The sequence below is a fragment of the Bufo gargarizans genome, chromosome 1 (assembly GCF_014858855.1).
Source record: "Bufo gargarizans isolate SCDJY-AF-19 chromosome 1, ASM1485885v1, whole genome shotgun sequence".
NCBI lineage: Eukaryota > Metazoa > Chordata > Amphibia > Anura > Bufonidae > Bufo > Bufo gargarizans.
In genome coordinates, this window is record NC_058080.1 from 421513973 (window position 1) to 421528556 (window position 14584).

General features: G+C 49.5%; 1 protein-coding gene across 1 annotated transcript; it reads left to right on the forward strand.

The window, feature by feature from the left end:
- The first annotated feature begins 1328 nt into the window (after nucleotides 1–1328).
- On the forward strand, nucleotides 1329–5706 carry LOC122932225. Its single transcript, XM_044286521.1, has 2 exons — nucleotides 1329–2216; nucleotides 5450–5706. Exons 1-2 carry the CDS (start codon nucleotides 1379–1381, stop codon nucleotides 5452–5454), a joined length of 843 nt encoding a protein of 280 aa, XP_044142456.1. The 5' UTR covers nucleotides 1329–1378; the 3' UTR covers nucleotides 5455–5706.
- The last annotated feature ends 8878 nt before the right edge of the window (nucleotides 5707–14584 follow it).

The following is a 14584-nucleotide window of genomic DNA, read 5'->3' on the forward strand; positions in this document are numbered from 1 at the left end:
AGGAAATACCTAATTTTAAAACATGACAGGAGGCTTCCTATTTTGCATTAACTCTCTTTACTAACTCCACAGCAGTAAAGAAAAATGTAAAGAGTAACAAGTAGATCACTGCGCGGCATAGTATATAAGGGTCATGCTGCCTGTGCACTTCCTCTTTCTTTACTGCTCCATCACAGACAGGTCAGACTTTTTGCTCCCCTGGAACTATATTACTTCTTGTACATTTATTCTTACTATATTGTATTATTATCATTTACCTCGGGTTCCTCAGGTCCCCCTCTAGCCTGGAGTGCCTCCTGGCTTCCTCCTTTTAGCGCCATTTCGCGGCCGTTTTTTCCCGCCATTTTCGCGGCCGTTTTCCCGCCATTTTCGCGGCCGTTTTCCCGCCATTTTCGCGGCCGTTTTTCGTGCCAGCCCACTTCCAAATCACGGCTGGCCTCAAAAAATTTAGTCTCCGGCTTACGGCCATCTTAATTTTACCTCATACCATCTCACTGGGGATTCAGTGTGACTGTACTAATTAGCTGTTACTCCCTCATTACTGGTTTTCACCCCTGGGCCTATCTCAGACTACTATTCAGTTCTCTCTGTGCCTCATGTGGCTGGGTCAGTCAGGTCAGTGCTGCTGCCTGTTTATTATTGTGACCTGCATTTAAGGGTTTCAACCCTGTGCGAACCGGGGTGAGCCCCCACTATTAATACGCTGCTTATTGGGAGACTAGCTGTTGCAGTTCTCTCTAACTGGGTGAGCCCCAGTTTTTAAGGTCACTACTTTACCCTGCTGGGGTTTATACTGGGCTTTGTTCCCATACTATTAAAACTGACCATACGCCTGTTCTCAAGACCTGGGTGCCCGTTTATTACTGTACCTTTCAGTGACATACCAGCCGACCCTTATTATGGAGAATTCCCAGAATGTCCCTGTAGACTTCCAGGCTATGATTAACGCAGCTGTCGCTGCCTCTGTGGAGAAGGCACTCTCCAAGGCCCGAGCTTCGGCTCCTGACGTACCTAAAACTCGCAGGCGTCCACGGCACGAGTCGGAATCCGACCTGTCCGACTATCAGACAGGGGATAAATCCCGCCCTACGAAACGCCATGACAAAGGCGAGGACTATACACCCAAACCACCCAAGGGTAAGACACCTGCCAAGCGTAAACCTGCCAAACTTCACACTCCGGCCCCGCGTCAGGAGTACTCTTCAGAAGAAGAACAGGACCCTACCCACTCCATGTCAGTGCTAGATGAGTGGCAAGCTGACGCTTCAGAGTCGGATTACGACGCATGGGGCTCGGACGAGAAGTCTGTTTCTGCTTTCATGCAAGAGGTATCGAAGACACTGCTGACGCAGAACCTCCTCTTGACTCAGACACCATTATGGACCCCTCAGGTCAGGCGATGTTCGATCCTCGCAACATACGACACCCCAGATCGGGTGAATGGTCGCCTCCAGAACACCTTTCCAGGTTCATGCACCTGTGGCTCCGCAAACCTCTGGAGAAAGAGGTCCGCAACCGACTCAGGTCTGAATGCCCACGCCCTTCCCTGCCGGATAAGGTCGCTCAGACCCCAGAATTTGACAAAGTTATGACAACCTTTATGATGCGCAGTGGCAGAGACCCTCGACGGGGCTTAGAGAAAGGCCTATGGGGCGCCCAAGATAACCTACTGGATTCCGTAGGCCCCCTGGCTCGCATTATGTATCTGGCGGATGATGCCTACGCCAAAGCCGATTCCTTCTCCACCGAGGACTTCAGGGAATGGGCACATGACATTCGTGAGTGGGCACAACGTTGTTTTTGTTTCATCGGAAACGCCAATGTTACGCTCTCTTCGGAGAGACGAAAAGCAGCGTTATTCCGTATTAACGGTAAATTGGCAGACCTTGGCACAAAAGAGATTGGGCCCCAGGCACAAGGAAAACTTTTCGGTGAACCATTCCTCAAGGAATTAAACAAACATGTCAACGTGTTCACCTCCCTTAATAAGGCGCAATCCTCAATGCGCAGTGTCTTCAGGAGCAACCCTACCAGAGGGGTTTTTGGAAGGGCTGGCCGGCAACGGGGCCGTGCCGCCAGCCGATTTTGGCCTTCAGGCCCCCGTACTCAACCAACACCATTTTATCCGACAAGGGACTATCAACAACGACCCTTTTCCAGAGGCTCGGATAGAGGCCGTGGAATCCGCGGACGCGGACGTTCCCGCTTTACTGCAGGTAAGGACCCATATTCCTCCATTGTTACCATGTACCCGCATTGCGGGCCGTATTTCCCTTTCTTTCCACAATTGGGCATCCCTTTGCTCAGACGCATGGATTCTACAAACAGTGCAGGGATATATCATAGACCTAGTGGGAACCCCCTTTCAGGTTCAGCCCCCTCACCCCATCCACATGTCCTCTTTCGACCACAACCTCGTCAACGCGGAGCTACGCGAGCTTCGGGACAAAGGGGCTATTCAACCAGTCCACGAACAGGGAGGTTACTTCAGCAACATCTTCCTCGTGCGGAAGAAGTCGGGAGAATACCGCCCAGTTATCAATCTTCGCGCCCTCAACGCGTACGTGGTCTACCGCCACTTCAAGATGGAGGGCATCCACCTCCTGCGGGACCTTCTTCGGAGCAACGACTGGTTCGCCAGGCTCGATCTAAAAGATGCATACCTGTCAGTCCCGGTGCACCCGGACTGTCGAGCACTCCTACGTTTCCTCTGGCATGGTCGCCCTTGGCAATTCACTTGCCTCCCTTTCGGGCTCAGCTCAGCCCCATGGTGTTTCACCAAACTCCTAAAACCGGTGGTGGCCCACCTGAGGTCCAGCGGCATTCGATGCATCATCTACTTGGACGACCTCCTCCTGTTCTGCTCCGACAAACGCAGACTACGCCAACACACTCACCTGGCAGTATCCCTACTGGAATCTCTGGGCTTCGTGGTGAACCAACAGAAATCAGAGCTGACCCCTACCCAGACGATACAATTCCTCGGCTTCGAGATCGACTCGACGACGTGCACTCTGAGGCTACCAACCTCAAAGATCGCAACCATTCGCAAGGAGATTCGCAGAGTTCTCTGACTCGATTCCATCCCTCTACGCAACCTGGCCAGGATTGTAGGTCTCCTCTCAGCTTCCATTCAAGCCATATTTCCGGGTCCTCTCCACTACAGGGCCATGCAACGACTCAAGGCAAAATACCTTCGCCACAGACCTACCTACGATCAACCCGTCCCGGTGACGACAGAAGTTCGCGAAGAGCTGTCATGGTGGCTGGACAGCATGCAAGCCTGGAACGGCAAGGCCATTTTCGGAGACACTCCAGATTTAGTTTTAGAGTCAGACGCCAGCTTGTGGGGATGGGGTGCCACCAATGGAACCATCTCCACGGGAGGAGCATGGATGACGCAGGAGCTCTCCATGCACATCAATTGCCTCGAACTCCTAGCAGGATCCTTTGCGATTCGCAGCCTGGCTCGGGAGAGCTCCAATTGTTGCATTCTCCTTCGCATGGACAACATCTCTGCAGTCCAGTACATCAACCGCCTAGGAGGCGCTCGCTCACGCCTACTGTCGGATCTCACGAGGGACATCTTCGACTACTGCCTCCCTCGCAACATCACGTTACAAGCGGAATACTTGCCGGGAGAAATCAACCTCACAGCCGACTGGTTCTCTCGCCACTGGAGAGACGTCAGCGACTGGAAGCTGAACACGAGAATCTTCAGGGCCCTGGCAGCCCGGAGGGGTCCCTTTCACCTGGATCTGTTCGCCTCTCGCAACAATCACCAGACCCCGGAGTTCTTCAGCTGGCTCCCGGACCCGGAGAGCAAGGCGACAGACGCATTTCTCCAACAATGGCCGGCGACAGGAGCCTACGCTTTTCCCCCATTCTCCATGATTGCGAGAACACCACACCAGATGCGGACGCAGCAAATCAAACTGGTTCTCATAACGCCCTTGTGGCAGAGTCAACCATGGTTCCCGGACCTCCTGGCCTCCTCCTACATGGATCCTCTCCTCCTTCCATCCTTCCAGGACCTGCTCACGGATCCCAAAGGATGTCTCCACCCGCTCATCCTGGAAGATCGACTACCCCTGGTGGCTTGGTCTCTTTCCGGGGTTCCTGGCGAGTCAGCGGACTATCGCAGACTGCTAGGGACCTCCTATGGGACTCATGGGCCCCGGGAACTAGACGCTGCTACCTTTCAGCTTGGGCCTCCTGGTCTACTTGGTGCATGGAACGGGACTCCGATCCATTTACGGCACCTGTTCCCATGATTCTCAATTTTCTTTCCTCCTTGTTTTCTTCTGGCCGCTCTTATCGCTCTATCAACGTCGTTCGCTCCGCGATTTCGGCAGCCCATACTCCCGTCGGGGACCTCCCGGTCGGCAAAGATCCTCTGGTCTGTCGCCTACTCCGCGGCATGCGGCTCCGCCGCCCCCCAGCCCCCAAATACCATCACCTATGGGACGTGGGACTGGTTCTCCGTTTTTTCAGGGATTGGCCTCCGAATGACCGCCTCTCCCTTCGCCAACTATCCGCTAAGTGCGCTTTTCTCCTTTGTCTTGTGTCTTTCCGACGGGTGTCGGACGTTCGGGCCTTCGATGTCGATGCCTTTGAGGTGACCCCTGAAGGGGTCACATTCCATATCTCTCGTCGCACTAAATCAGGTTCGACGTCGGTCTCTTATCCCTTTTTTCCAGACGACCCGCAGCTCTGTGTTGTTTCCACCCTTTGCAGTTATGTTTCGGTTACCTCCTCACTCCATTCCTCTACGTCGGGTCAACTCCTAGTTTCCTACGTGCGCCCTTACGCCCCAGTCTCTGTCACCACGCTGGCCCGTTGGATCCGCTGGATCCTTTCCCTCACAGGTATAGACCCCGCTTTCGGCGCCCACTCCGTTCGCGGAGCGGCGGCTTCATCAGCCCTAATGGCAGGGGCGTCCCTTTCGGATATTCTCCGAACGGCGGACTGGTCTAGGGAATCTACTTTCCGTACCTTTTATTTTCGCGCTCCCCCTTCTGCTGGGACATCTCTTCTTCAGCGTAAAAATTGCAAAATAGGAAGCCTCCTGTCATGTTTTAAAATTGAAGATTATGCTAGCTTTAGTGTACTAATAATCTTAATTTTAATAAAGACAGGAGGCGAGTATTTTCCCTCCCTTCTATTCCCTACCCTGACTCTTTGGGGGAGTGAATCTCAAGGTGTCGGATATGGGGCTTGATTTTAATAATTTCTCTGTTTTGGGACATATTTGGAATTTCTCACCCTAAGTATTGCCACCCTGACGAACAGTTCTTAGTTGTATTACATACTTACACCTACCATACATTTAGCCACTAGATAATTTGCACCCTATTTGTAATGATTTAACTTTACACTATTCCGTTAAAGCCCATAAGCGTGAATAGTTAAGATTCTATACCTAACCTATTTTATACTCTCCTTTCAGCGTAACCCTCTTCAGGTCCTCCACTGGTCGCTGGTTTGTTAATCTTACGACCCGATAGGATGAGATGAGAACTTTGTTCGGTCTTACCTCCAACCTCGTTTACCAGAAGTCTCCTCAAGTTCTACTCGCCAGAAACCGCTGTTACAGTTTTCGTTGAATTTCTGGATGTTCGAGCTCAACCTGGACTTTGATGTCGCTTTTAGAAAGAGGAAGTGCACAGGCAGCATGACCCTTATATACTATGTGGCGCAGTGATCTACTTGTTACTCTTTACATTTTTATTTACTGCTGTGGAGTTAGTAAAGAGAGTTAATGCAAAATACTCGCCTCCTGTCTTTATTAAAATTAAGATTATTAGTACACTAAAGCTAGCATAATCTTCAATTGTGCAAAAAAAAGCGATTTACAAGTGCATGGATAGATTATTCAAGGTGTAGGGAAAGTATAGGAAGGAATCATTCAACAGCATTTATGTTGAACAGGGTTAAGTAGGGGAGGTTACAGCCTGGGTATTAGGGACATTCCTATTACACCTTGCTGCACTGACTGGGGGACCCAAATTGCCATCATACAGCTCTATAATTCCAGCAAACTGTTCTTGTTATTGGGGTGCAAGCGCTGTTTGATACAGCCATTAACAGGGTTTATTAGAAGGAAATATTGAAACTTCTTATTTGCCCTTGTGCAGTGCAGTTATATGTTCTAAAGCATTTTTTGGCTTGCATTACTAGGAAAAAAGGGCTTATTAGCCTTTGTGTGGTGAAGTGTGAAAATGACAGCCCTTTTTGTCATGTATTAGTGGCAAAATAAATATATATTTGCCGTTCAGCGGTGCAGTTATATGTTCTTAAGCCTTTTGTGGCATGTATTAGAGGAAAAAGAAAAATAAATTTGCTGTTCAGCAGTGCAGTTATATGTTCTAAAGCCTTTTGTGGTGTGTATTAGTGGAAAAAAAAACATTTGCAGTACAGTGGTGCAGTTATATGTTCTAAAGCATTTTGTGGCATGTATAAGTGGGAAAAAAAAATATATTTGCCATTCAGCGGAGCAGTTAGATGTTCTAAAGCCTTTTGTGGCGTGTATTAGTGGAGAAAGAAAAAATATATTTGCCGTTCAGTGGTGCAGTTATATGTTGTAAGGCCCTTTTTTTGCTTGTATTAGTGGCACACAAAAAAGTATTTGCCGTTCAGCGATGTAGTTATATCTTCTAAAGTCCTTTTTTGGCGTGTATTAGTGGGGAAAAAGAAAAAGGGCTTATTAGCCTTTGTGTAGTGAAGTAAGAAAATTGCAGCCCTTTTTAGTGTGCATTAGTGGCAAAAAAAACAAAAAAAAAAAACAGACCACATTATGTCGATTAGCCATTCAGTGGTGAAATTTGTTTGTACAGCCTTTTTTGGGAAAATCGATGGTTGATTATAGACTGCCTTTTGCTATACAGAATGAATAATGTCTATTAACCATTCAGAGGTGATTTTTTTTGTGAAACAGCCTGTTTTGGGAAAATTGGTCAGTAGCTATAATTACGGTCAAGGACATTATATGTCATTTACGGCCCACTGGGTAAATGTAGTTTATGGCCAGCCACACCAGCAACTTAGGTAGGTGACTCCGCATCCGCATCCATGTTCTCATGCTGTTGGTCCTGCAACAATGTCCGCCTCTGCCTCCTGATCCTTCACCGTGTCCTCAGCCTCCACTGCAGGGACAATTCAGTGAAGAAACTACTCACCAGCAGCATCTAGACCTAGAGCAGAACCTGAACCAACAGGTGGTGGCATACTTGGAGTGCACCCTGCCAGCCATGTTGACCACAGTTACCCAAGAAGAACTCGCCTGTTCACCCAAAATGTGGAGAGACTTACCTTTGTCAAGATAAATCAGGCGTGGATCAGCCAGGATTTCCACCCACCAATGCCTGATGCATCAGACTAGATCATTCACGGTGCCACACCAACACTTTGACAAAAGAGAGGGTTTCTTCTGGCTACCTGCCTCAGCTACTATTCTGATGTTGTCACCCGCCTGATACCACACATCTGATGCCGAGTGCTCCTTCTTTTCACCCAAATACTTGACCTAACCCCTTCCCTCCAGTCAGAGATCTAACTTGAACAACATGCACTTTCTATAATACTGGTGTCTTCATATGCAGCACAAGGGTCGTTGGGCCCTTTCAGGCTCCTAGGCCCGGTAGTGACTGCTACCTCTGCAGCCCCTATACCTATGCCCCTGTCACCTTGCCACTCTGTGGCCTCCTCATGCTGCTGCCACCTCCACAATATGTCACCTTGCTACTCTGTGTTCTTCTGATGCTGCTTCCACCTCCACACTATGTCACCTTGCCACTCTGTGGCCTCCTGATGCTGCCGCCACCTCCACATTCTGTCATTGTGCCACTCTGTGGCCTCCTGATGCTGCAGCCATCTCCACATTGTCATTGTGCCACTCTGTGGCCCCCTCCTGATAATGCTGCTACCTTCAGACTCTGACATGTTTCCACTCTGTGGTCTCCTGATGCTGCTTCCACCTCACAACTATGTCATAGGGCCACTCTGTGGATATCTCAAGCTGTTCCCACCCTTTCCACTTCATGACTGGGCCACTATTTTGCCTTTTGGCCTGGCTGACATTATCATTTATTTGATCCTTCTGATATGTCAGAAAGAAGAGAAAATGAGAAGCACAACAGACCCTGTCTGTGTAGCAGCTGTAAGGCCTGTATGGTCCCATCAGAATTGGCTTGGATTTGGTAGCCAAAAGCAGGGGTGGGTACAAAACACAGAAGACATGCAAATTTTCCATTTACATGTCATCTCTGTTTTGGATCCACTCCTGTTTTTTTGCATTAGTAATACTGATGGATTACTGACCAAATGCTAACCAAGTGAAGACAGATGCTGGGGAATATTGTTCTGACGGATCAGAGGAAGGGTAAAATAATCTGTGACGTTAACACAAACTTACTGCTGACACCCTCTCCACTCTGTTGGGGGCTGTACTTGTATTAATGTTTAATAGAACAGGTTCTGTAGACATCGATGTGGAATCAGCTGACAACGGTGTGAAAGGAGTGCGCTTCTTCTTGGTGCTAACACTTTACCTGTAAGGCTGAGTTCATACTTAAGTTATTTAGTCAGTGTTGGCCCCATGAATGCCAAAATAAGTGAAGTGTGCAGTGATGGTGGCCATAGTTACCCCAAGAAGAACTCGCCTGTTCACCCAAAATGTGGTGAGACTTACCTTTGTCAAGATGAATCAGGCGTGGATCAGCCAGGATTTCCACCCACCAATGCCTGATGCATCAGACTAGATCATTCACGGTGCCACACCAACACTTTGACAAAAGAGATCGGTTTCTTCTGGCTACCTGCCTCAGCTACTATTCTGATGTTGCCACCCGCCTGATACCACACATCTGATGCCGAGTGCTCCTTCTTTCACCCACCATTTTCAGCTGGTACTGGTATTGCCACCCACCTCCACACTATGTCACTGACACCTTGCCACTCTGTTGCCTCCTCATGCTGCTGTCACGTCCACACTATGTCACCTTGCTACTCTGTGTTCTTCTGATGCTGCTTCCACCTCCACACTATGTCACCTTGCCAGAGATCAGAGGAAGGGTAAAATAATCAGTGATGTCAACACAAACTTACTGCTGATACCCTCTCCACTCTGTTAGGGGCTGTACTTGTATGAACGTTTAATAAAACAGGTTCTGTAGACCTCTATGTGGAATCAGCTGACGACGGTGTGAAAGGCGTGCGCTTCTTCTTGGCGCTAACATTTACCTGTAAGGCTGAGTTCATACTTGAGTTATTTAGTCAGTTTTGGCCCCATAAATGCTATAATAAGTGAAGTGTGCAGTGATTCTAAGAGCGACACCTGTCATCTGCATGTCATACTGACTCACAGTATTATTTCACTACCACAGCAGTCTCCCTATGCGTGTTACTGCAAAGTAACTGCTGTCAAAGTATGCCACCACCTGCTGGTTCAGGTCCTGCTCCAGGTCTACCTGCTGCTAGTGAGTAGTTTCTTCACTATTCGGGTGAAGAAAGCTGCTCATCAGCGACTCTGACTCAGGCGGCTGGTGCTGCTGTCACTTGCGACAAAGTCGAAGATTCAGTCAACCAATCAAGAACCGCTGGGTTGCTGGTCAAGACACGACCGCTAGCTGACATGGACCTGAGTCCTTGGTAAGAAACCCCTGTTGCCACACCCCCTTACTCTGCTGCGACCTGTGCCTGTGCCAAAATCCTGCAGGGCCTGGCACTTCTCTGTCTGACATACTTTTAGCTGAACGAAATAAATTAAAAGCGAATTAAAACACCCCTAAAAGCGCCAAATATATTTTTTCCTTTTTTACTGAGATAGGCAACTAAATGATTTTAAATTAGCAACAAAACAATTTCAGCGTAAATAACAGCAAAAGTAAACTGCGTATATATTTATCGTATTGGACTAAAATAGGCCACTAAACGATTGGGACAAAGTTTAACCTTCTGTCCCATATTTCCTTTAAATGAATAGACGAAGCAGGGAGATAAAAAAAATAATAATAATTAAACAGGGCATGGGGAGGAGGGGTCAAACATGGAGGCAGAGGATGACACAAAGCAACATATATTTGATACTTCAAATTTCAAACATGTAACCAGGTCCCAGTTGACACCGAAAATCCAAGGAGGGGGCAGGAAGCAGTGGAGACTAGGGATGAGCGAACCCGAACTGTATAGTTCGGGTTCGTACCGAATTTTGGGGTGTCCGTGACACGGACCCGAACCCGGACAATTTCGTAAAAGTCCGGGTTCGGTGTTCGTCGCTTTCTTGGCGCTTTTTGAAAGGCTGCAAAGCAGCCAATCAACAAGCGTCATACTACTTGCCCCAAGAGGCCGTCACAGCCATGCCTACTATTGGCATGGCTGTGATTGGCCAGTGCAGCATGTGACCCAGCCTCTATTTAAGCTGGAGTCACATAGCGCCGCCCGTCACTCTGCTCTGATCAGTATAGGGAGAGGTTGCAGCTGCGACGTTAGGGCGAGATTAGGCAGTGATTAACTCCTCCAAAAGACTTCATTCAGAGATCGATCTGCAGCTGTGGATGATTGAACTGCTGCTATTGAATTGCTCACTGTTTTTAGGCTGCCCAGAGCGTTTTTCAGTCACTTTTTTCTGTGGTGATCGGCGGCCATTCTGTGTCTTGTGGTGCGCCAGCACAAGCTGCCACCAAGTGCATTTAGCCCTCAATAGTGTGTTTGTTTTTTGGCTAAATCCTACATCAGGGTCAAGCTGTCACACCAAGTGCATTTAACCATCAATAGTCTGGTTATTTTTTGGCCATATACTACATCAGGGGCAAGCTGTCACCAAGTGCATTTAACCCTCCATGGTGTGGTTGTTTTTTAGCTAAATCCTACATCAGGGTCAAGCTGTCACACCAAGTGCATTTAACCAGCAATAGTGTGGTTATTTTTTGGCCATATACTACATCAGGGGCAAGCTGTCACCAAGTGAATTTAACCCTCAATAGTGTGGTTAGTCAAGCTGTCACACCAAGTGCATTTAACCATCAATAGTGTAGTTATTTTTTGGCCATATCCCAGTCTAATTCTGTCAGTAAACGTATACCTGTCACCCAGCGCCTAAATAATAGGCCTCAAATTTAGGTCAGCTAAATCTGTGGTTATTGCTGTGGCTGGGCAAGTTATTTAGTGTCCGTCAAAGCACAGTTTTTGTTCTGGGTTGAAATACAATTCCCAATTTAGCAATTTCCTAATTTAGTGGTTTCTGCTGTATCAGAGCTACTTTAAATCTATCCCTAAAAGGGTATATAATATTCAAGGTGCACATAGGGTCATTCTGAATAACTTCACACACACGCTACTGTGCATTTCCAAGTCTAATTCTGTCAGTAAACCTATACCTGTCACACAGCGCCTAAATACTAGGCCTCAAATTTATATTCAGCTAAATCTGTCGTTACTGCTGTGCCTGTATTAGTGTAATACGGTACCTAAATAGATAGCCAGATAGTGTTAGGTGTCTTTAAAAAAAGGCCTGAATTTGAATTCAATACATTGGGCCAAATAATATTTTTCTTATTGTGGTGAACGGTAACAATGAGGAAAACATCTAGTAAGGGACACGGACGCGGATATGGTCGTGGTGGTGTTAGTGGACCCTCTGGTGCTGGGAGAGGACGTGGCCGTTCTGCCACAGCCACACGTCCTAGTGTACCAACTACCTCAGGTCCCAGTAGCCGCCATAATTTACAGCGATATTTGGTGGGGCCCAATGCCGTTCTAAGGATGGTAAGGCCTGAGCAGGTACAGGCATTAGTCAATTGGGTGGCCGACAGTGGATCCAGCACGTTCACATTATCTCCCACCCAGTCTTCTGCAGAAAGCGCACAGATGGCGCCTGAAAACCAAGCCCATCAGTCTGTCACATCACCCCCATGCATACCAGGGAAACTGTCTGAGCCTCAAGTTATGCAGCAGTCTCTTATGCTGTTTGAAGACTCCGCTGGCAGGGTTTCCCAAGTGCATCCACCCAGCCCTTCCCCAGCGGTGGAAGACATAGAATGCACTGACGCACAACCACTTATGTTTCCTGATGATGAGGACATGGGAATACCACCTCAGCATGTCTCTGATGATGACGAAACACAGGTGCCAACTGCTGCGTCTTTCTGCAGTGTGCAGACTGAACAGGAGGTCAGGGATCAAGACTGGGTGGAATGAAGGTCGTGCCACTGACTTTCACTGTTCGGAGGAAGAGGCAGTGGTGAAACCGAGCGAACAGCGTAGCAAAAGAGGGAGCAGTGGGCAAAAGCAGAACACCCGCCGCCAAGAGACTCCGCCTGCTACTGACCGCCGCCATCTGGGACCGAGCACCCCAAAGGCAGCTTCAAGGAGTTCCCTGGCATGGCACTTCTTCAAACAATGTGCTGACGACAAGACCCGAGTGGTTTGCACGCTGTGCCATCAGAGCCTGAAGCGAGGCATTAACGTTCTGAACCTTAGCACAACCTGCATGACCAGGCACCTGCATGCAAAGCATGAACTGCAGTGGAGTAAACACCTTAAAAACAAGGAAGTCACTCAGGCTCCCCCTGCTACCTCTTCTGCTTCTGCCGCCTCGGCCTCTTCTGCTGCTGCCGCCTCGGCCTCTTCCTCCACCTCTGGAGGAACGTTGGCACCTACCGCCCAGCAAACAGGGGATGTACAACCAACACCACCTCCGTCACCAAGCATCTCAACCATTTAACACGCCAGCGTTCAGCTCTCCATCTCACAAACATTTGAGAGAAAGCGTAAATTCCCACCTAGCCACCCTCGATCCCTGGCCCTGAATGCCAGCATTTCTAAACTACTGGCCTATGAAATGCTGTCATTTAGGCTGGTGGACACAGACAGCTTCAAACAGCTCATGTCGCTTGCTGTCCCACAGTATGTTGTTCCCAGCCGGCACTACTTCTCCAAGAGAGCCGTGCCTTCCCTGCACAACCAAGTATCCGATAAAATCAAGTGTGCACTGCGCAACGCCATCTGTGGCAAGGTCCACCTAACCACAGATACGTGGACCAGTAAGCACGGCCAGGGACGCTATATCTCCCTAACTGCACACTGGGTAAATGTAGTGGCGGCTGGGCCCCAGGCGGAGAGCTGTTTGGCGCACGTCCTTCCACCGCCAAGGATCGCAGGGCAACATTCTTTGCCTCCTGTTGCCACCTCCTCCTACTTAGCTTCCTCCTCCTCTTCTTCCACCTGCTCATCCAGTCAGCCACACACCTTCACCACCAACTTCAGCACAGCCCGGGGTAAACGTCAGCAGGCCATTCTGAAACTCATATGTTTGGGCGACAGGCCCCACACCGCACAGGAATAGAACAACAGACCGACGAGTGGTTGCTGCCGGTGAGCCTCAAGCCCGGCCTGGTGGTGTGCGATAATGGGCGAAATCTCGTTGCAGCTCTGGGACTAGCAGGTTTGACGCACATCACTTGCTTGGCGCATGTGCTGAATTTGGTGGTGCAGAAGTTCATTCACAACTACCCCGACATGTCAGAACTGCTGCATAAAGTGCGGGCCGTCTGTTCGCGCTTACGGCGTTCACATCCTGCCGCTGCTCGCCTGTCTGCGCTACAGCGTTACTTCGGCCTTCCCGCTTACTGCCTCAAATGCGACGTGCCCACCAGATGGAACTCCACCTTGCACATGCTGGACAGACTGTGCGAGCAGCAGCAGGCCATAGTGGAGTTTCAGCTGCAGCACGCACGGGTCAATCGCACTGCGGAACAGCACCACTTCACCACCAATGACTGGGCCTCCATGCGAGACCTGTGTGCCCTGTTGCGCTGTTTCGAGTACTCCACCAACATGTCCAGTGGCGATGACGCCGTTATCAGCGTTACAATACCACTTCTATGTCTCCTTGAGAAAGCACTTAGGGCGATGATGGAAGAGGAGGTGGCCCAGGAGGAGGAGGAGGAAGAGGGGTCATCTTTACCACTTTCAGGCCAGTCTCTTAGAAGTGACTCAGAGGGAGGTTTTTTGCAACAGCAGAGGCCAGGTACAAATGTGGCCAGCCAGGGCCCACTACTGGAGGACGAGGAGGACGAGGATGAGGAGGAGGTGGAGGAGGATGAGGATGAAGCATGGTCACAGCGGGGTGGCACCCAACGCAGCTCGGGCCCATCACTGGTGCGTGGCTGGGGGGAAACGCAGGACGATGACGATACGCCTCCCACAGAGGACAGCTTGTCCTTACCCCGTGGCAGCCTGGCACACATGAGCGACTACATGCTGCAGTGCCTGCGCAACGACAGCAGAGTTGCCCACATTTTAACGTGTGCGGACTACTGGGTTGCCACCCTGCTGGATCCACGGTACAAAGACAATGTGCCCACCTTACTTCCTGCACTGGAGCGTGATAGGAAGATGCGCGAGTACAAGCGCACGTTGGTAGATGCGCTACTGAGAGCATTCCCAAATGTCAAAGGGGAACAAGTGGAAGCCCAAGGCCAAGGCAGAGGAGGAGCAAGAGGTCGCCAAGGCAGCTGTGTCACGGCCAGCTCCTCTAAGGGCAGGGTTAGCATGGCAGAGATGTGGAAAACTTTTGTCAACACGC